This window comes from Schistocerca piceifrons, chromosome 7, assembly GCF_021461385.2.
Source record: "Schistocerca piceifrons isolate TAMUIC-IGC-003096 chromosome 7, iqSchPice1.1, whole genome shotgun sequence".
NCBI classification, from domain to species: Eukaryota; Metazoa; Arthropoda; class Insecta; order Orthoptera; family Acrididae; genus Schistocerca; species Schistocerca piceifrons.
Genome location: NC_060144.1, coordinates 220,507,605 through 220,531,674, shown reverse-complemented (window position 1 = coordinate 220,531,674; position 24,070 = coordinate 220,507,605). Strand labels below are relative to the sequence as shown.

General features: G+C 43.1%; 1 protein-coding gene across 1 annotated transcript in view; it reads left to right on the top strand.

The window, feature by feature from the left end:
- Positions 1-24,070, top strand: part of LOC124804746 (protein O-mannosyl-transferase Tmtc3) — a 136,546-nt gene that overhangs the window by 84,180 nt on the left and 28,296 nt on the right. Inside the window, exons 12-13 of the mRNA XM_047265047.1 lie at positions 1,586-1,679; positions 12,025-12,315. Of these exons, the coding sequence (XP_047121003.1) occupies positions 1,586-1,679; positions 12,025-12,315 (385 nt within the window). The remainder of the gene's footprint in view (positions 1-1,585; positions 1,680-12,024; positions 12,316-24,070) is intronic.

The following is a 24,070-nucleotide window of genomic DNA, read 5'->3' as shown; positions in this document are numbered from 1 at the left end:
AGCTGATTACAATAATCGTAGAAAGATCCTACAAACACACGTGATTGAGAACAGTACAAGGTACAACAATAAGTGCTACAAGAGCTGGAAAACATTATTGCCTCACGTACAGTGATGTATGTTTCACGTTGTGTGGGAAGAAAAACGGTTAAGGATAGTGCAATAATCAATTGCAGCTGCATTGTTTGCTTGCAAAGCAATATCAATAATGTACTAATAACACACCCACTCTTAAGATGCTGGATAAAGTGCTACACTTTGATTAAATCAGTAATTATGCATCACTTACTACATATTGCATTTTTTGTACCAGTCACTGTGTCTCCATGCTGTTCTCAAACATTGGTTTTCCCTTTTACACTACTAATGATGCAATTTACACTATTGCTTTTGCAAGACCGTGATGAAAACAAAATAGTAATTTACATTCAAAATCAACACTGTGGTAATTAAATGTCGCAGGACAAATGAGGGGAAGCAATAAGTAAGCCTAGTTGAAAAATGTTTATCATCCTCTCTGTTGTTTCTTCAACATTATTCGTATATAAAAATCTTACATAAAAGAAAAAATGGTTTAAATACTGAATTCTTATCAATGTAACCCTTAAAATATTATAGGGTTTGTTTCACTGGTTACTTAAAATATGCTGAAAAACAATGCCAAAGGGCAGTGGAAACATATGTTAAACAATGCAGACTACAAGTGTACTCGCTGATAATGTCATTTATGTATTGTAATTCTCACTGTAGGGCTAACAAAAATTTATTAAATGCAAAATTAGCCTTCTGTTAACAACAAATTGAATCATGCATTAGTCTATAAAACCAAATAATAATGGTTCCTAATATAAGTCCTTGCCTAGTAAGGCGGCGCGGTTCTCCCGAGTCGCTCCCCTACGCTCTGTAAAAGAAGTATAGGACTCATCATCATCATCATATAAGTCCATGCACTACTACTTTGTTGTGCATGTGTATTGGAATTATATCATTATGCACAGTTCCGAGTAAGTCTTCCAGTGGTGGAAATCACACACTCATCAAATAGAATCACTATATTGAAGTGTTATACCAGCTCATATAGTGCAAATAACAAGACTCCTCATTCCAGTCACAATGGAAATGGAAAGCACAGCAGCCATTATCCAAATACAGGTCCAGTCCACTCCAGTCCAGGTAAACAGCAACGGCTGTTGTAGTTCACATCATAGAAGCTGAGTCTGCTGATAGCAGCTAACCAAAGAAGAACTCAGTGGAAACCAGCTGCCAAATAGCCTTATATTGGCCTGCTTTGGAATTTCATATGACCAGCATCTGATATCAGTGGCATCCCTAATTGAGGCAGTGATGTTACACATATTGATATATCTTTATCTTCCATTTGCACATCCAGCAGGGTTACTAAAGCATGTTCCTTCTATTTTATAGCTGGAAGAAAAAGTTGGCTTTATATACTGTATGCCCTTCTGTGGAACAAACTGAGGTAGACTGCAGTGTCAAAATCTTAACTTACCATTGATGATTGACAGAAATATTTCTGTCTTGTGCTAAATAATTCAACTAACATTTGTTGTTTTTAATTTTATAGTGTACAAGAGGATGATATTGGTGCTCATATTAATGTTGGCAGAACATATAATCACCTAAAAATGTTTAAGGAAGCAGAAGATGCTTACCTGAAGGTATGTGTATCTCTCTCTCTGTCCTTCTTTCTTTCTTTTTTTCTTCCTTTCTTTCTTCTGTATTTTCTTCCTTCCTTCAGTGGGCAAGTTAATCTGCTGATTGTTTTGTTGGCATGTTAGTAGAAAACATAGTATCATTTCTAATATTTTTGAAGCTTTTTGGACTATCTAAAATGTGGACTCCATGCCTCAGTATATTTGTGTACATCTACTTTAACTGTTAAATTTTTTATATTTAATGTGTGATATTAAGTATCCAGATATCATCCACAGGTTTGTTGTAGATATAACAGTGTCCTGTACTGCATAAAATGTATATTTAGTCCCAGTCTGTACTCGGTTCAAAATTACTGTAAATGACAGGCACAAAGAAAATAATGATCTGAGCATCATGCAGGAGAGTCCCACCATGCTTTCAACCAGTCTCAAAAGACCCTTAGCCACAGCAGCAATCAGCTATTGTAAAGCTTTCCCCTTTCCACTACAATATTTCCCACTTTTACTATGTTTGTTTCTGAAAATCTGCTGTCCTCTATGGTTGGTCACTGCATGCTGTAGTTTCTGTTGACGTTTTAGTTTCTAATGTTTGTGGAAGTTTATTGTTTTATTTTCTGTTGTTAGTGTTTCTTTTGTGATTGTGAATAGTATCAGAAGCAAGTTAATAAAATAGAACTAACCTTACTCCCCTGCTGGGGAATTTCTGTATGTCAGTATAGAGAAGTTTGCTAAATTTGAACCTACTCTCAGAAACAATCAATCAATGGTGGCATACTTCTCTTCATTAACAAGGCTGTAGAAACAACTACTGCAACTTCAAATCTAGACAAGAACACTGTGGGAGAGATTAGCAGGGAAATAAGCAGAGTACTGATTTACCAAAATTTGCTTGGGGTATTATACATTGTCAGTGTTGCAGAAAGCCACACCAGAAGCCTATCAACTTATTAGCAGACCTTAAGGCAGTCACACACTATCATTTGCACTTATTTGCTACTTGAGTTTTTGTTGTGACTCGCCGATCATTCAAAGTGCGGCCGCGCAGTTACGCACATCGTCTACATGCGGCGCTGTCTGCCAGCCATGCAGCAGCCGCGCCACCTAAGCAGCCAGCCAGCCAGCGGCCGCTAGACTTGGACTCAGTGCTCATTCAAATGTTACAGTGTTAAGTCTTGCTTTGTCAACTTGCTCAGTGACTTATATGTGTTGTATCGTTACGAAATATATGTGTTCATGATGTTATAACAATTGGCGACGAGGATGGGATTTTTCCTTTTCATTCTTGACCCACAGGTTTCCATGGCTACTGTCGAGCAACTATTGCAAGGTCTCATTGAACAGCAAACGCTTCTAACATCGGCGATTCGCGATTTCGTCGCGGCATCAAATGCGGGGCATTTCTTGTCGTTGTCTATACTTCCTTTTCCTCCTTATGATGAGACGGCGGAAGACTGGTCTGATTACGAAAAACGTCTTCGACAGCACTTCTTGGCATTTCATGTCATGGACGAACAAACATGTAAGGCTCTGTTCCTCTCATGGATTTCACCTCAAATGTATCGGTTGTTGTCGCAATTGGCTCCTTTAAAAGATCCTGCGTCTTTGTCCTTTGCTGAAATGTGTTCACTTCTGTCTGTCTATTTTCAAAAGCAAATGCATGTGGTAGCCTCTCATGTTGCCTTTTATCATTGTCAAAAACAACCGCATAATCCTATCGCGCTTGGGCTGCTGAACTTCACGGCCTCAGTCGAAAGTGTCAATTTGTTACTGACGTTCACAAAGAATCCTATGCCGATTCCGTGGTTTGGGATGCTATTATCCGGTCGGCACCCGACAAAGAAGTTCGGCAACGTGCCCTTCAGCTGGCTAATCCGACTCTAGATGAAGTCCTATCCATTGCGCAGTCTTTTGAAATTTCTCGCGCCGCTGGGGCGCAAATAGAGGTGTGGGGTGACGTCAGGGAAATACAACCTCTGTGCGCTGTTGACGACGCGTGCGGTGCGTCCCCGCTGGCCGACATGGCCGCAGTACGACCCCAAGCGCAGCCTCAGCCTAACCGTAAACAACCCTCTAAGAAACTGCAGCAAAACCCTCAGCAACTTCCTTCATGCCCACAGTGTTTTACGAAACATTCACGCGAGGACTGTCCCCAACGTTGGGCCTTGTGTCACAATTGCAAAAAGAAGTGTCATGTGTCTGCCATTTGCAAATCCGACCGCATACATGATGTTCATGACTGTGACACTGATTCTGCTTACGTGTTGTCTGTCAATTGCACTTCTTCCCTTTCAGGGAAGTTATTCCTCACTGTCCAAATCCTTGGTCGGGATGTTCGCATGCAGGTCGATACCGGTTCTGCTGCCACTATAATTAATTCTCAGACGTATCTTCAGTTGGGTTCTATCACCTGTCACTCGGCAATTACGGACATACAATAAACAGAAGATTTCTCTCTTGGGACAATTTAATGTTGAAGTATCTTACAAATCCGTCGTTCGCACTGTTCCCATATTTGTGGTCGACCAGAGTACCGCAGAGAATCTTTTTGGTTTCGATGCCTTTCGCGTTTTTGGGTTCTCCATAGATAACTCTGTCAATATAGTCTCTGATGCTATTTCTTATGCTTAATTGGATTCCTTGTCAACGACATTTTCGTCCCTTTTTTCTCCTGGGTTAGGCCGTGCAAACGACTTTGAAGCACATATCATGCTCAGACCCACTGCTCGGCCTAAGTTTTTTCTGGCTCGGCCCATTCCTGTGGCCCTTCGTGATCGGGTAAAACGGGAGGTCGATCGTCTCACTACTTCAGGGGTCTTGCTTCTTGTCACTTCCAGTGAGTGGTCCTCTCCTGTTGTTGTTGTTGCTAACCCCAATGGTGATATTCGTCTATGTGGCGATTTTAAAGCCACTGTAAATGCGCAATGCCTCAGCGACACTTACCCTATGCCCCGACCTGAAGAATTGTTCACTAAACTTGTGGGAGGCCAGTATTTTTCTAAAATTGACCTTTCGGAAGCTTATCATCAACTTCCTCTTGACACTGCTTCCCAGCAGTTTCTGGTCCTTAACACGCCTTTCGGCCTCTATCTGTACCAACGATTGCCATTCGGGGTTGCCAGCGCCCCTGCTCTCTTTCAGTGATTTTTGGAACAATTATTGCTCACTGTCCCTGGGTGTATAAATTACATGGATGACATTCTTGTCACTGGCTCCACCACTGAAGAACATCTTCAGAACCTCTGCACACTTTTTCATGTCTTACAAACTGCCGGTCTTAAGTGTAATCTTCAGAAATCTCAATTTTTTCAGGCACCTATCATGTACTTGGGGTTTCAACTCTCTCGGGATGGTATTTGTCCGCTTCAGCAATCTGTCGCTGCGATTGACACCCTTCCTCGCCCTACATCTCTTAAGGAACTGCAGGGCTTCATGGGAAAAATAGCATACTGTCACAAGTTTGTACTGTCTGCTGCGTCGGTGGCTCAGCCGTTGCATCGCCTGTTGCATAAAAACGTGCCTTTTCACTGGTCCACGTCATGTGATACGGCTTTCCAGAAATTGAAGACTATGCTGAAACAGGCTCCATGCCTGGCTACATATCGACCTGGCCAACATCTTGTTCTTGCCATAGACGCCTCTCAATATCAGGTCGGCGCAGTCCTTGCGCACCGTTTTTCTGACGGCTCTGAGCAACCCATTGCTTATGCCTCCAAAATGCTCATGGATACCCAACAAAAGTATTGTCAAATTGAAAAAGAAGCTTTGGTCATTATTTATGCTCTTCATAAGTTTGGTGTTTTTCTCTATGGGTCCAAATTTCATCTTGTTATGTATCACAAACCTCTTGTTTCCTTGTTTCATCCATCATCGTCACTTCCCGACAAGGCTGCACACCACCTCCAGCATTGGGCTCTTTACTTGTCTCGTTTCAATTATGAGATTCATTTCCAGCCGACGGTTCAACATGCGAATGCTGATGCACTGTCTCGCCTTCCCATGGATCCTGATCTGGCATTCGATAGGGACAAACTTTTGTGTTTCCATCCGGATGTTGCCGAGCAGCGGGTTGTGGACGGATTCCCCATCACCGGGGACCGGCTGGTGGCTGCTACGGGTTCTGACCCTACCCTCTCCCGTGTTTTACGCTGTATTCAGAAGGGTTGGCCAGATCATCCATCCGCTAAGACTTCTGATCCGTTGCAGAACTACTACGCTTTGCGCTACCGCTTCACGGCTAGGGATGGTGTTATCCTCCTTTCCATCGACAATGCTTTGCCGCGTGTTGTGGTACCTGCATCTTTGCATGCTTCGGTCTCGCGCCTCCTTCACCAAGGGCACTGTGGTGTGTCTCGCACAAAATCTCTGGCGCGCCGTCATGTGTACTGGCCTAGCATCAACTCAGAAATAGCGCACATGGTCGCTGCCTGCGGCCCTTGTGCATCACAGGCCGCCGCCCCGAAGTCATCTTTGCCACCGTGGTCTTCGCCTGAAACGCCCTGGGAGCACATTCATGCTGACTTTGAGGGGTACTTATTGGCTCCTCATAATTGACGCCTACTCTAACTTTCCTTTCATTGTCTGTCTGCACGTCGCCTACCACCGTGGCAACCACAAGTGCTCTCGCCCCCATTTTTTCTTTGGAAGGCCTTCCCTCTACTCTTGTTACTGATAATGGTCCACAATTTGCCTCTTCCGAATTTGCGGATTTTTGTGCTCATCACGGCGTTATGCATGTCACAGCCCCTCCGTTCCATCCACAATCAAACAGTGAGGCTTAACGACTGGTCCGCACATTTAGGGCTCAGATGCGGAAACTCCTGACTTCTTCTGCTGCTGATGATGCGCTTCTCCAGTTTTTGGCTTGTTACCATTTCACCCCCATGGGCGACAACAGCCCGGCTGAGCTCTTACATGGCCGACAGCCCCGCACGCTGCTTCATCTTCTACAGCCTTCCACCTCACAGCCGCGGGTGCCTTCGCTTGGCCGGTTCACTGCCAACGACCTTGTCTGGGTACGGGGATATGGCAGGCGGCCAAAATGGAGTCCGGGCTGCATCTTAGGACACCGTGGCCGACGCCTGTATGAAATCCAGATGGACACAGGTGTTGCATTGTGTCATTCGGACCAGCTTCGGCCTCATGTGCCGGCAACGCCTGTTCCGAATGCCCTTGCACGTCTTTTGGCTCTACCTGGTGCTCGGGATCTTGGCATCTCTCATTACTCACAACGCAGCCCTCCCGCCGTCATCTCGATGCCAGTACAAGAACAGATGCCACCGGGAGACGTGCCCATGCAGGAACTGGATGACCATCATCTGTCGGAGCCCATCTACTTGCCTACTTCTCCTACGGACGCCGACACATCGCTCATGTCTCCTGTTATATCAGCTGGACTTGCCGCAATGGGCAGATTGGTGCACGGGGCCCCAGCCAATTCGACCCCTATGTCTCCTGTCATCTCAAACCGGTATCATCGGGGACACTTCCGTCCATACGGGAAGCCTCCTCCTCGAGACTTTACGGCCAGTCAAACAACACCTATGGACGTTAGCACTCTCCAGGCCACCTCCATCAAGACCTGTGCAAAAACTTCAAAGGGGGGAAAAGTGTTGTGCCTCGCCGATCATTCAAAGTGCCGCCGTGCAATGACACGCATCCTCTACATGCGACGCTGTCTGCCAGCCTTGCAGCAGCCACGCCACTTAAGCAGACATCCAGCCAACAGCCGCTAGACTTGGACTCAGTGCTCATTCGAATGTTACAGTGTTCACGTCTTGCTTTGTCAACTTGCTCAGTGACTTATATGTGTTGTATCGTTTCGAAATATGTGTGTTCAACTTGACGTTATAACAGTTTTCAGTGTGGAACTTTCTGTAGGTATAAGTTGATGATGGAGCTTCATGGTGGTGTTTATTATTCCTGTAGATCATAATGAATATTGATATTTTGTGAAGGGGTGATGTAACAAAAGAAACAATGGCAACGCCACCAGGTGCTTCGTCTGTATGCTTACACTCTGCAAGTTGATCTCATAAATAATCTTTTTCTCTATAAGTTGAAGAAGACATAAGATTTTCATGAAGAGATAAGTCCTGACACATTCATAAAACACTTTTTATAATTGCTGATATTATAATGGTCATTGATAATGCTTAATAACATTTTGTTCTCAACAAGGCACACACAACAACAAGCAGTAGGAGTTGTACAAAGCTGTTGGAGTTGTTGATTGATTGGCTTCAGCATTACATAGTCAAGTAACAAAATTGATGAGCTGGCAGAAACATACTGTGACATATAGCCTAAGGTGACATTTCAAAATAGAAGAGTCAATCTGAGCCTAAATTGTGGGCTGTATTCCCAGAATAAAAAATTTACAGTCAGTGGCCAAGTAAAATACCAAAGAACGTGTTACGGACATCAAATTTACACGTGGTGACTGAGAAAAGTGCTAAAACAGCTGTTTTCCCATTTTTATATCAGAAGAGATGCACAGGTAGTTTTAGCAGTATATTTGGAGTCTGCAGTTTTCATTGGTAAGTGGAAGCATAGCGAATTTATATCTTGCTGTGTAACTGCTGCAGTACTGAACTATTCATCTACATCTGCATGACTACTCTGCAATTCACACTTAAGAGCCTGGCAGAGGGTTCTTTGAACAACCTTCAGACTACTGTTCCACACTTCCACACTCTTAACAGTGTGTGGAAAAATTAACACTTAAATCTTTCTGTAAAATGATAATGCCCCTTAATATGTCAGTCATAATAAAATATTTTCATATGCAGAGGTGATAGTTTGAGGAAAGATATCGCTACAGTGAAATGCACTTGTGTTTTAATGATTGCCACCCCAACTCATTTATCATACAATTGACTCTCTCCCCCATATTTTGTGATAATGTAAAATGAAATGCCCTTCATAGCGTGTAGGCTTGCACGGCCGTGGAGATCCTGTTTATATAGAGCGTGTAGAGGGCGCCATCACTCGTCACGTGTTGTCAACAGTAAAACTATCTCTGGCTGGCGTCATTACTCTCGATCGAAGGTAATTGATTGTCACATCTTTGGTACAAAGTCGAAATTTCTGTTGCAGTGTGTCATTCGGACCAGCTTCAGCCTCGTGTGCCGGCAACGCCTGTTCCGAATGCCCCTGCACCACTTTCAGCTGTACCTGTCTTACTGTTGACAACACGTGATGAGTGGTGGCACCCTCTACACGCTCTATATAAACAGGATCTCCATGGCCTAACAGCCAGTCGTAGACTCACCTCAGATGATGTTGCCCGCAGCTGGCAACGAAACGTCAGGGAGAAGTATTTCTACTATTGGACCATGGCCTCTTAGCCCGGAAGTTTTAATTACTGAAATGCCCTTCTTTGGACTTTGTTGATGTCCTCCATTAATCCTATGTTGTAAAAATCCCATACTGCACAGCAGTACTCTAGTGGAAGATGGACAAGTGCATTGTAGGCAGTCTCATGGTAGACCTGTTGCATCTTCTGAGTGTCCTGCCAATAAAATTCAGCCTTTGGTTTGCATTCCCCACAACCTTATCTGTCTCATCATTCCAGTTTAAGTTGTTTGTAATTGTAATTCCAAGGTATTTAGTTCAATTGATGGGCTTTATTTGTGTGATTTATTGTGGAACTGAAATTTAAAAGATTTCTTTTCGTTCTCATGCAGAGGGCCTCATACTTTTCCTTATTCAGAGACAGTTGCCATTTTTTGCACCATACAGATATTATGTTTGTCATCTTGCAATTGGTTTTGATCTTCTAACAAGTTTACCAAATTGTAAATGATGGCATCACCTGCAAACAATCTAAGAGGGCTACTCAGGTTATCTCCTAAAGCATTTATATAGATTAGGAAAAGCAAAGGGCCTAGTATAGCACTTCCATTTTACTTGATGATTTTCTGTTGATTACAGTAAATTGTGTCCTTTCTCAGGGAAATCATGAATCCAGTCACACACATGAAGCAATACCATACACCGTAAACATGCAATTTGGTAAGAAGTCTCTTGTGAGGATCAGTGTCAAAGGCCTTCAGAAATCAATACTGTGGAATCAGTTTTTTTCTTTTTAATCACAATTTGCCTTCCTCTCAGTGTATTTAACATAAGTATTATCACTTTTATTAATACACAAATAGCTCTATTTTATTTTTATTTAAGTATATTGATTAGAAAACATGACAAGCTTGTCCTTTCTGTTTCACTTATAAACAGTGTCATTTGCATCACATTTCCTTTTTTCCATGAAAAGATCTCAGACAAATTCCATAATGTATCCAATGAAGTTCTATAATTAAAAAGTTTCCAGGTTGTTTAAAAGTAGGCAACTTTATAAATAAATGCAATTGCAGGAATCTTTTTCTTTCCCAACATAAAAAATTCTTGCAAGAAAGGAAACTAAAATATAAACATAATACAGCTTACATAAAACATACTGGCACTAGCTCCTTCTTTGTAAACTGAAACATATGAAGGTTTTAGTGAAATTAATGAAATGCAGTATGAAGTGTTTTTGTGGAATATGATGTGTTGGTAAATGTGCCAACACCTTGTAGATATAGGAGGCCGAAATGCACGCTATCTAACGCAGACGGGCGTGAATTCTGGAACAGGATAAGGAGTGAATGCTAATAAGAAAAGTATGCAGCTCCTCGAATACTTAACTTTATATCGTTCTTGTGGTACATCGCTCTTGATAATACAGATAAGACTATCTTCAGATACGGTTAATGGCGCCTTGCTAGGTCGTAGCCATGGACTTAGCTGAAGGCTATTCTAACTGTCCCTCAGCAAATGAGAGAAAGGCTTCGTCAGTGTAGTCGCTAGCAAAGTCGTCGTACAACTGGGGCGAGTGCTAGTCCATATCTCGAGACCTGCCTTGTGGTGGCGCTCGGTCTGCGATCACACAGTGGCGACATGCGGGTCCGACATGTACTAAATGGACCGCGGCCGATTTAAGCTACCACCTAGCAAGTGTGGTGTCTGGCGGTGACACCACAGAATACATGCAACTCTGTTTTTTACTAGCATACATCTGCCAAAGTGTCAAAGTGATTTTAAATAGAGTGCAGCACCTCATGCAAGTTTCAGCATTCCCAAACATATCTAGGTCAACAGTTTATATTTCATAGGTAAGTGACAGTGCAGCGGAAGAAAAGTAACCAGGCTGACAACTCTTTATTAGACACATACACAGCTGTGCTAATAAAACCTTTCTGACAAATTGGCTTTCTATCATCCTTCCCTGCACCAAATGAGTATCCACTTGTATCATTTTCTTCTTTTACTGGTGTTAATGTTGGCTTTAATTCACGCTGAATTTTATTACCGTACCCAACCATAAGACCACAAATCGCACAACATTCAGACAAATTTTAAGTATGTCTTGATGTTCTGTGCTCTGTAATATCGCAGAACACAGTAAGAGCACAAACATGTTTACTGTAATGCTAAATCATGTTGTTATGTTATGTTTTGTTATGTTCTGGTGAAATTGAACAGAATATTGTTACATGAATATCTGTTGGACTTTGTACCTGCAGTAAAATATGCAGAGATGTCAGCTATCAAAAGACAGTGCTGAAAAGAGTACAGATGAAACATCACTTGCGCAAGTAGAATGGTTTACAGTCGAGAGATAAAACAACAGAAAACATATTTTTATGGACCATCCAGCTTAACACTGTGTATTTACTTAAACAGACTCAACAGTTACAGAAAGTTTAGAAATACACCAATTCTGCAATCATTGTAGATCTCAATGAAGAATGAACAGGCATTGAGTAGTATATTACTGATAACAAAGACTGTTATAAAGATGAACTAACCAATCTCATACCATTCCCCAGCTACTGTACTCATAGTGAACATCAAAGGACATTCATTGGATATCTGAGTATTGTCCTCGGTACAAATTTTTAATTCAGTTCTGCAGTATGCTGTTTCAGGCATTGTAAAAAGTGCTTTCCCTCTCCATCAAGTACATGCAGCTGTAAAATAAAAATTGTTGTCTTTTGCCATTTAATATAGTACTCATTTTTGATGATGCACAATGAACATTTTGTCTTGTAATAGATTGTGTACTATTAAGAAATTTTCGGATAAATTATTAATGATTGCCAGACTGGAACTCAAACCTGAAGTCTTGCACTTTGTTACAGTAGGACATACAATTTTAGTCTTTCAGAAAGTTTTGTTTATGCATATTTAATACATTGTAAGTACAATCTTCATTGCTACATTTCAAAGATTACTGTGTTCTATACATACAGCGAGTCTTGACCTCACTCAAGAGAAAAGTGAAAAGTAATTTTTTCCTGTTTTTCCATAGGCAAAATCACTCCTGCCAAAAGCAAAACCTGGTGAGTCATACCAGGCACGTATTGCTCCAAACCACCTCAATGTATTTCTGAATCTGGCAAACCTGATTGCACGAAATGAGACACGGCTAGAGGAAGCAGATTTGCTTTATCGACAAGCTATCAGCATGCGTGCCGATTACACACAGGCTTACATCAACAGAGGAGACATATTGCTGAAGCTTAATCGCACGAAAGAAGCACAAGAAGTGTATGAACGAGCATTGTTCTATGACAGCAACAATCCTGATATTTACTATAATGTAAGTAACTAATAAAAAGACATTGTGTCAGTGGTTCCAAGAATTCGTATAAATTAAAGTTTAGCTTTATTAATTGTTCATATTGCAGGCCTGTAGTTAACTACAGGAGGTAAAATATGTAGCACTGTAGACACTTGCAGAAGTACACACTATCCTAGCTTTTTGAACTATTAGTTCCTTCCTTGGGCAGTAGAGAGGGGTAGGAAGGAGGAGGCTAAAAGAAGCAGCAGGTCAGTCAGACCCCAGAATGAGAGTGCTCTCTCCTCACTGTGGAGGAAATTAATAGTTCAGAAAGCTGGGATTGTGGATCTACTTTAATACGTGTTTACAGTATAAATATTTCACCTCCAGAAGGTAATTTATGACCAGCAATTTTGTTCATAAGTTTTAGTTTTCCTGCCTGGATTTCCCTTTTGATATAATTGTATATACTGTCAGAAATGAATAATGTGGTAACATACCACAAGTATTCAGATGAAAAACCCCTAAGATCTATGCTAAGATTTCTCCAATTTTACGTTTCTTTCTAGTAAGGTTTACTTCAATTCTATATTCCTACTTTGCATCTCAGTTGACAAAATCCCATTTTCTTCCTGTTGACATCTGATGTGACTAAACTAGTTATTTTGTGGCGGCGTTCGTATCGACAAGCAATTTGCTGTAGAAACGGCTTACGAAGTCACCGCCACACTTTTAATAGCGACCGGTCCGCTGGAACAGTGAACAGAAAGATGAAAACCCAAACACTCTGATTAAATAAAAGTCGGTACTTATCTTTATTAACGAAGATACAGAAACACAGTAGTGAACTCCGTGTCTACAGAAATCTGTCTAGTTCGAGTCGGAGCGGCTAGGTCAGCGTCGGCTGACGACAAACAACAACTCTGCTGCGATGAACACACAACTGACTAGCAAGTACACAATTCGGTGGCGAGTATACAACTGTGCGGCGAATACAGAACTGTCCTAGTGCTCACGACTCCAGCGCTTAAGAAACCAGAAGCCAGCGGTGGCGCGCGCAGACTTGTGGCGATTTCCTGTCTCGCTGGCGCTGCTTATGCGGACGGCGTCCGGACTTTGATGCTGCCAACCTTTTGGCAGCGGGCTCGGGTGGCATTACTGGCTAGGATATAACACTCCTCCCCCCCAAATCACCGCACCGTCATTGAATAATGACGTGGCGAGCGTCGACGGCGGGGGAGGGGTCTGGCCGCAGGCGTAGCAGAAGCGACCGGGGCGGAGACTGTTGTCGGTGGCAGTCCCCGGTCCGCACCCCTGCATTGGCTGCGCGGGGCCTCGGGAAACACTGACTGAAAACCGAGGTCAGGGTGCACGCCTGTGACCACGGGCGCAGCTTCTGGTACTGGACGCGACGGGGCGTCGGGACCCACGAAGAGAGGCAGCGCCTCCTGACGCTGCGTCGACGGCTGCTGAGTGGGCGCCGGACAAGGCGCTGCGGTGTCAGACTCCTTGGGGGTGCCCAAGGAAAGCGGCTGCAGGACAGGCTGCACAGCCACCGCTTGGGAAGGCGGCCCGGCTGAGGGGTCGACGTCCATCAGCTCCAAAGGCGGTGGCGACTGAAGAGGGACCGCAGGCACCAGAGCGACCACCTGGGGCGCTCCCGGATGAAGCTGCGTGGGAGGCATCAACGGGACAGGCTGTCAGCCTGGTAGCGGCGACGGCTGCTGCTGCTGCCCTGGGGGCGGCAGCGAAGTCGGAAGGCGCGGCTGGAACCCGCCGCGGACCAAATCTGTGGACAAAGAACGAGCGGCAGAATCCGGGCGGCCAGCACGGCGCAACTGGTTCTGATGCCTCCTGTGCACCCCAGTAGCACCTTGAACAGTATAAAAACCGCGACCCTGGGCGCTTATCCCGGTACCACGTTCCCAACGACGGCGACCGTGATAAACTCTGAAAAAAACGGCGTCGTCGCGCTGAAAACGCGTGCGATGCTCAGAAGCGGCGGGTCGATCCGGGGGGTGCAACAACCATAGTAGGGTGCGATGACGACGGCTGTGGAGAAGCTCCACAGACGAAGGGCCGTCGCGTCGCGTGGTCCAGTACGACGACAGGAACGTGATGAGGGCCTGCTGACGAGAGTGCGTAGCACGAAGGCGGTCCATATGATCCTTGAATGTGCGTACAAAACGTTCCGCTGCACCATTCGATTGAGGGTGGAACGGCGGAGTAAGAACATAGCGAATGCCATTGGCAGAACAAAAACTTTCAAATTCAGCAGAGGTAAATTGTGGACCATTGTCAGACACTAAAACTTCTGGAAGACCCTCAATACAAAAAATTGAAGTCAACGCCTGTATAGTTTGTGCAGACGTTGTAGACTGCATGGGCACAACAAACGGAAAATTACTAAATGCATCTATCACGATGAGCCAACGAGAATTCCAATATGGACCAGCGAAATCAATATGTACTCGCTGCCAGGGACCGGCAGGGCGTGCCCACTCAAAATAGCGTTGAGGCGGAGCAGCTTGGTGTTTGGCACACGTCGAACAATCTGTAGACATCTGCGTAATCTGCTTATCAATGCCGATCCATGTACAATGACGGCGGGCAAGCTGCTTGGTGCGGACCACTCCCCAATGACCTTGATGCAACAAGTCGAGGACCTTGGATTGGAGCACTTGGGGAACCACTACACGAAGCTGGTCATTCTCGGTGCGTAACAGCAAAACTCCGTGCGAAACAGACAACAGATGACGTTGCGGATAATAGCGATGAACCACGGGATCCGATATGTCCTTTGCCTTGGACGGCCAACCACGTTGAACAAAATGTAATAGTAAACTCAGATGAGGATCCGTAGCTGTCTCACGTGCCACCTGACGATAATCAATCGGAAAATCCCGGAGGGATTGATGCTCATCGGCGTCAATCTGATGGCAAGAGTCGTCAGAGGAATCGAAGACATCATCCGCAGCAATCGGCAATCTAGAAAGCGCGTCAGCGTTTGCATGCTGAGCTGTAGGGCGATACAGTATCTCATACTGGTATTGTGATAACAAAAGAGCCCAACGTTGTAGTCTCTGAGCTGTCCGCTGAGGAACTGGTTTAGACGGATGAAACAGTGACGTCAGGGGCTTGTGATCTGTTACTAAATAGAATGGTCTACCATAGAGGTAGTGATGGAATTTTGTGACACCGAACACAATAGCCAACGCTTCCTTGTCCAATTGGCTATAATTACACTGAGCTTTGTTTAGCAATTTAGATGCGAACGCAATAGGACGTTCGGTGTTACCGACTCGGTGAGACAACACAGCACCGAGGCCGAAAGAAGAGGCATCACAAGCTAACACCAGAGGCTTGTTAGGGTCGTAATGGACCAGACAACGATCATTCAATAAAGCCTCTTTAAGCTGCTGAAAGGCTGATTGGCAATCAGCTGACCACACAAACGGAACATTCTTACGGCGGAGACAATGCAACGGTGCAGCAATCTGTGATGCATTAGGTATAAACCTAATATAATATGTCAATTTGCCAAGAACTGCTTGCAATTCATGAAGGATTGCGAGGGGCGGGCAAATCACGAATAGCTGCTAAATGTGACTGGGAGGGATGAATGCCTTGAGCATTAATAACATGTCCCAGATACTCCATCTCCGTAAGGAAAAATGAACATTTATCGATGTTACAACGTAGGCCTGCCTGAGACAACACTGTAAACAAACACTCCAAATTACGGAAATGTTCAGCAGGCGTCCGACCGGACACAACAATATCATCTAAATAGTTGCAACACGATGGCACATTAGCCAGAAGTTGTGACAAAAAACGCTGAAAAACAGCTGGAGCTGACACACAACCAAAAGGCAAACGCAGAAAACGGAACAACCCCGACGACGTATTTATGACAAAATACTGTTGTGATTGCTCGTCGAGGGGCAATTGCAAATATGCTTCACGGAGATCAATTTTGGAAAAGAAACGAGCTTCCCCTAATTTATCCATCAGCTCGTCCGGTCTAGGCAAAGGAAAAGAATCAATGACAGTCTGAGGATTAACTGTCGACTTAAAATCAGCACACAAACGTAACTTGCCAGACGGTTTCTTTATAATAACTAAGGGAGAAGCCCACTGGCTCGCTGAAACGGGTTGAATAACACCGTTGTTTTGCCAACGACGAAGTTCATCTTCTACAGGTGCCCGAAGGGCGTGAGGCACTGGACGAGCACGAAAAAATCGAGGCTGAGCATTATCTTTTAACGTAATATGAGCGGCAAAGTTCGCAGCACAACCTAGTTCATCTTTAAATATGTCACTGTATTGTTTACACAAATCGGTTATGCTGTCTTGAGGAACAACACAGAATTAATTTGCAACACATTGTCTTGGATAGACAGGCCAAACAAGTCAAAACAGTCTAATCCGAAAATGTTTACACTGTCTGTAGCGCGGAGCACTGTGAATGAAACTGTTTTTGTATTGCCACGGAATGTGGCTGGCACGCTACATACACCTAACACAGGAATTTGTTCTCCACTATAAGTAGCCAAAGAATGTTTTGCCGCTGAAAGTTTAGGGCGGCCGATAGCCGCATATGTAGCACTATTTATGAGAGTCACAGACGCACCAGTGTCTAATTGAAAATTGAAGGTCTTATCCTGGATGCGTAGCTTCACAAATAGTTTATCACACTGTCTCTGGATCGGTGCAGTGGAGGCGGAAGACGCAAAATCAGCGCGTTTAGCGCGTGTTCGCTGCTTACGACAACTCGTGGGTTGGGCGGGTGGAACAACAACTCCCGCTTCACATGCAGTCTGTACATCACTGTTTACAGCGTTTGAATTACGCTTGGGTCGCATAGCAGAGGGCTGGGTGGGTGGCTTATTGCGAACAAGTTTATTACCCACACGAACCGTGGAAGAGTCTTTAAACGCGACCTTCTGGGCGGGCTGGCTTTGAAGAACATGAATATCCATGGGCTGGGCAGCACTAGAATTGTTCTTGCGTTTACGCAAACAAACAGTCTGGATGTGTCCTTCCCTTTGACAAAAGTGACAAACCGCGTTTTTGAACGGGCAACGTTCACGAGGATGAGCAAGAACACACTTAGGGCAAGACTTAACTCTATCATTTTGCACACCGGCTGACGAATGTGTTTAACATGACGCAGCCGGCTAGTGTTTACAGTCTGACTCTGCCGGTGGAGCTGCGGGCGTGACATAACTTGCTTAGCACAGGCAATTTGAGAAATACATGGCTGATCTAACTCACACTCAGCATAGTCAAAAGTATCTTGGGCTTCAATGATGTTCATGACAGTCTCTAATCACGGGTCAGGCAACTTTAAGATAGCAGCACGAATACGAGAATCTGCAATGTTTTGAGTAATAGCGTCTCGTAACATGACATCACTGTAGGAAGCTCCACACACACAATTAAATCGGCACTGACGGGTGAGGCCCCGTAAATCCGTTAACCACTGTTTATTAGATTGATGTGGCAGTTTCTTTAATCTGAAGAACTTGAATCTGGCTGCTGCCACATGAACTCAAGACTCGAAATACTCAGCAAGCTTGTTAACAACAACGTCATAGTCTAAAGCGTCTGGCTTGGATTCCGGGAACAACTTACAAAGTAGTCGATAGACTTCCACGCCTGCAGTGGAAATTAAATAAAACTGCCGCTCAGTACCCGTGATTTTGTAGACTGTCATGTGCGCCTGCAACTGCGCGAAATATTCTCGCCGTTCTTCTCTTGATGCATCAAAAGCACGGAAAGGTGGTGCTGCCTGTGCTTGTTCCTTTTGTGTTGGAGGATTAGCCGCTTGTTCGGCGATTGCTTCCACCAGACTTTGTATTTGCTGACTCTGTAACAAGATCAACTGTTGTAATTTGGCAGACATAGTGAACACAAATTAAACCAGCCCCCAAAATTTTATCGCTATAATTAGTATAACCAGAAACAAGTTGAACCAGCCCTGCACACGAGTTCGGAAGTCCTCGTCGCCAGTTTTGTGGCGGTGTTCGTAGTGACAAGCAATTCGCTGTAGAAACGGCTTAGGAAGTCACCGCCACACTTTTAATAGCGGGCCGACCAGTCCGCTGGAACAGTGAACAGAAAGATGAAAACCCAAACACTCTGATTAAATAAAAGTCGGTACTTATCTTTATTAACGAAGATACAGAACCACAGTAGTGAACTCCGTGTCTACAGAAATCTGTCTAGTTCGAGTCGGAGCGGCTAGGTCAGCGGCGGCTGACGACAAACAACTACTCTGCTGCGATAAACACGCAACTGACTAGCAAGTACACAATTCGGTGGCGAGTATACAACTGAGCGGCGAATACAGAACTGTCCTAGCGCTCGCAACTCCAGCGCTTAAGAAACCAGAAGCCAGTGGTGGCGCGCGCAGACTTGTGGCGATTTCCTGTCTCGCTGGCGCTGCTTATGCGGACGGCGTCTGGACTTTGATGCTGCCAACCTTTTGGCAGCGAGCTCGGGTGGCATTACTGGCTAGGATATAACAAGTTATAAGTGGCACAAAAGACAGACGACTCACACCATGGGTGGTGACAGAGTTAAGGGAATATTTTAGGCCATTGTGGAGTGGGGAGACATGTTATTGTTGTTGTGGTTTTCAGTCCTGAGACTGGTTTGATGCAGCTGTCCATGCTACTCTATCCTGTGCAAGCTGCTTCATCTCCCAGTATGTAGTGCAGCCTACATCCTTAGGAATCTACTTAGTGTATTCATCTCTTGGTCTCCCTCTATGATTTTTACCCTCCACACTGCCCTCAAATACTAAATTGATGATCCCTTGATGACTCAGAACATGTTTTACCAACTGATCCCTTCTTCTAGTCAAGTTGTGCCACAAACTCCTCTTCTCCCCAATTCTATTCAATACCTCCTCATTAGTTATGTGATCTACCCATCTAATCTTCAGCATTCTTCTGTAGCACCACATTTCGGAAGCTTCTATTCTCTTCTTGTCTAAACTATTTATCGTCCGTGTTTCACTTCCATACATGGCTACACTCCATACAAATACTTTCAGAAACTACTTCCTGACACTTAAATCTATACTTGATGTTATCAAATTTCTCATTTTCATAATCTTTCCTTGCCATTGCCAGTCTACATTTTATATCCTCTCTACTTCAACCACCATGAGTTATTTTGCTCCCCAAATAGAAAAACTCATTTATTACTTTAAGTGTCTCATTTCCTAATCTAATTCCCTCAGCATCATCCGATTTAATTTGACTACATTCCATTATCCTCGTTTTGCTTTTGTTGATGTTCATCTTATATCCTCCTTTCAAGACATTGTCCAATCCATTCAACTGCTCTTCCAAGTCCTTTGCTGTCTCTGACAGAATTACAATGTCATTGGCGAACCTTAAAGTTTTTATTTCTTCTCCATGGATTTTAATACCTACTCCGAACTTTTCTTTTGTTTCCTTTATTGCTTGCTCAATATACAGATTGAATAACGTCGGGGATAGGCTACAACCCTGTCTCACCCCCTTCCCAACCACTGCTTCCCTTTCATACCCCTCAACTCTTATAACTGCCATCTGGTTTCTGTACAAATTGTAAATAGCCTTTCACTCCCTGTGTTTTACCCCTACCACCTTCAGAATTTGAAAGAGAATATTCCAGTCAACATTGTCGAAAGCTTTCTCTAGGTCTACAAAAGCTAGAAATGTAGGTTTGCCTTTTCTTAATCTAACTTCTAAGATAAGTCGTAGGGTCAGTATTGCCTCACGTGTTCCAATATTTCCACGGAATCCAAACTGATCTTCCCCAAGGTCGGTTTCTACCGGTATTTCCATTCATCTGTAAAGAATTCGTGTTAGTATTTTGCAGCTGTGACTTATTAAACTGATAGTTCAGTACTTTTTACATCTGTCAACACCTGCTTTCTTTGGGATTGGAATTGTTATATTCTTCTTGAAGTCTGAGGGTATTTCTCCTGTCTCATACACTTTGCTCACTAGTTGGTAGAGTTTTGTCAGGACTGGCTCTCCCAAGGTTGTCAGTAGTTCTAATGGAATGTTGTCTACTCCCGGGGCCTTGTTTCGACTTAGGTCTTTCAGTGCCCTGTCAAACTCTTCATGCAGTATCATATCTCCCATTTCATCTTCATCTACATCCTCTTCCATTTCCATAATATTGTCCTCAAGTACATTGCCCTTGTATGGACCCTCTATATACTCCTCCCACCTTTCTGCTTTGCCTTTTTTGGTTAGAACTGGGTTTCCATCTGAGCTCTTGATGTTCATACAAGTGGTTCTCTTTTCTCCAAAGGTCTGTTTAATTTTCCTGTAGGCAGTATCTATCTTACCCCTAGTGAGATAAGCCTCTACATCCTTACATTTGTCCTTTAGCCATCCCTGCTTAGCCATTTTGCACTTCCTGTTGATATCATTTTTGAGACGTTTGTATTCCTTTTTGCCTGCTTCATTTATTTCATTTTTATATTTTCTCCTTTCATCAATTAAATTCAATATTTATTCTGTTACCCAAGGATTTCTACTAGCCCTCGTCTCTCTACCTAGTTGATCCTCTGCTGCCTTCAATACTTCATCCCTCAGAGCTACCCATTCTTCTTCTACTGTACTTCTTTCCCCCACTGCTGTCAATTGTTCCCTTATGCTCTCCCTGAAACTCTGTACAACCTCTGGTTTAGTCAGTTTACCCAGGTCCCATCTCCTTAAATTCAGTCCTTTTTGCAGTTTCTTCAATTTTAATCTGCAGTTCATAACCAATAGATTGTGGTTAGAGTCCACATCTGCCCCTGGAAATGTCTTACAACTTAAAACCTGGTTCTTAAATCTCTGTCTTATCATTATTTAATCTATCTGATACCTTCTAGTATCTCCAGGCTTCATCCATGTATACAGCCTTCTTTCATGATTCTTGAACCAACTATTAGCTATGATTACGTTATGCTCTTTGCAAAATTCTACCAGGTGGCTTCCTCTTTCATTTCTTACCCCCAATCCATATTCACCTACTACATTTCCTTCTCTTTCTTTTCCTACTATCGAATTCCAGTCCCCCATGACTATTAAATTTTTGTCTCCTTTCACTATCTGAATAATTTCTTTTATTTCATCATACATTTCTTCAATTCCTTCATCATCTGCAGAGCTAGTTGGCATATAAACTTGTACTCTTGTGGTAGGTGTGGGCTTCGTGTCTATTTTGGCCACAATAAGGCATTCACTATGCTGTTTGTAGTAGCTTACCCGCACTCCTATTTTTTTATTCAATATTAAACCTACTCCTGCATTTCCCCTATTTGGTTTGGTATTTATAACCCTGTATTCACTTGACAAAAAGTCTTGTTCCTCCTGCCACCAAACTTCCCTAATTTCCAATAAATCTAACTTTAACCTATCCATTTCTCTTTTTAAATTTTCTAACCTACCTACCCGATTAAGGGATCTGACATTTCACACTCCGATCTGTAGAACGCCAGTTTTCTTTCTCCTGATAACGACGTCATCTTGAGTAGTCCCCGCCCTGAGATCCAAATGTGGGACTGTTTTACCTCAGGAATATTTTACCCAAGAGGATGCCATCATCACTTAACCATACAGTAAAGCTGCAGGCCCTCAGGAAAAATTACGGCTGTAGTTTCCCCTTGCTTTCAGTCGTTCACAGTACCAGCACAGCAAGGCCATTTTGGTTAGTGTTAAAAGGCCAGATCAGTCAATCATCCAGACTGTTACCCCTGCAGCTACTGAAAAGGCTGCTGCCCCTCTTCAGGAACCACACGTTTGTCTAGTCTCTCAACAGATACCCGTCCATTGTGGTTGCACCTATGGTACGGCCATCTGTATCGCTGAGGCATCCAAGCCTCCCCACCAGTAGCAAGGTCCATGGTTCATGGGAGGACATAAGAGAGGAAATACTGATGCCAATACAACTTGCAGTGTTTAGCTTCACCACACAATTATGTTACTACAGCCTGTTTTAAACAAGCGACTTTCTGAAAAAAAATCGGCTATTGTAAGTGTGTGCATCTTTTGTGTCTGCATGTAAATCAGCAACCAACAATGACAACAGTGTGTGTATCATAACAATAACCTATAGATTGTGCCAAGTGTGGGATCCTAAATTTGCACATTGAGCTTGCACAGAAAGAAGGGACTTGGTGGTGTCTACTAAAAGCTAAAGTTAAACTATTTTCGCTGAGCTCTCTCATGTTATAACAATTGTTTTTATGCTTTTGTGTCTTCTTAATCTTTCTTGTATTGTTTGTTTTGTTTTTATGACACATTGAAAAGTCACATAAGGTCCTGATATTTTTTCCTTGTAGTGTCTCTTGAAAGATAGACAAAATATCTAAAAGCATAAAGCCATTTATGTTTTACAGAGAAAAAGCCTACACTATGCATAAAGAATGCAAATAGATAAAAGTGTTTTAAAGGAAATTATTTCAATAGTGGAAAAGTCAGAATTATTTGTTGAGAAAAATTATTTTTGATGTTTTTGGCACTTTGCAAGGAAAGAACATACAAAGGGTAAACCAAAAAGGCACTATTTACTCCATTATGTTTGCAAGTATATATATTCTTGAACAAATAAAGGTACATGTTTGGGAATGTTTTGATGACACTTTTCACATTCTTTAAATTCTCAGGAGTGTAAAGAATTTACCAAGCAGCTTTTGACAAGTGTGTCCACTATGAATGCCCCTTTGCTCACTAATAAACTCTATTATTCTTGCTTGTTCATACATTATGCACTATAAGTATTGTGATTTTTTCGTAAAAAGGATAGTCCTTCATAAACTCACTTGCAATGTTCAGATACCAAACTGCACAGCAAACAGCTCTCAAATCATGCACAATTTTTGCGCTGACATGCAAACAAACTTGATCACTTGAAACAGATGAGACTCAGTACACGAATAAAATGCCAGGGGCACTTCTCAAGTCTTGAGTAGTCATTTGAGACGAAAATTGATCATGTAACAGGGGTTTATTGTTAGGTTGCAGCAGCAATGGAAATACAAGATAGTGTTCCAAACCAAGCCAATATGTGACAAAGGGGCCCAGCTGCCACCTTTTCTTGTGCCACTTACAACTCAATCTCATCTTTCTGCGGGACCGATGACCATGGCAGTCTGGTCCCTTTAACCTTTAAACCAACTATCTTTTTGCATATATTTCTGATGTACTGTACAGCAACAGTATCAATTGTCAACCTTTTAAATTAAAAACTGAGTCTCGAAGAATATACTAGGTCAGAATCAATAAAATGTCGGTCATTTCTGACTAGTAAGTTCTTACTGACTGACGACGTTTTATATCACCCAACAGCTAACACAGGCACCACACCACACTAACACATGCCATATGAGCTTGCCTGCTGGGTGTGTGGAGGAGGGGATGGCCCTTTAACAACAGAAGTGCAGCTAGGGATGAAAGCATTTTGTGAAGTGCTGAAAATATACTTTTCATGCAGATTATGTGCTCTGGCAGAGATATCACATGGAAATAGAATAAGAGTTTTGCAATACCACATTTTAAAGACTTTCATGTTCAAATCTGACACAATACAGTTGCAGCAACTATATACACTACTCACATATACACTTGGCACCACACACTGTAGATCTTAAAGATTGGCAGCTGTGACAGAAGGTATGAAGTGAAACTGTAGTGCTTTAGGTTTCTTGTAAATTTTCACTTTACACAATGTGCAAAAATTCACTGAGCCAACTTCTAATAAGCTTGCAACATCAGTTGGGGAAGTAAACTCATTTTTT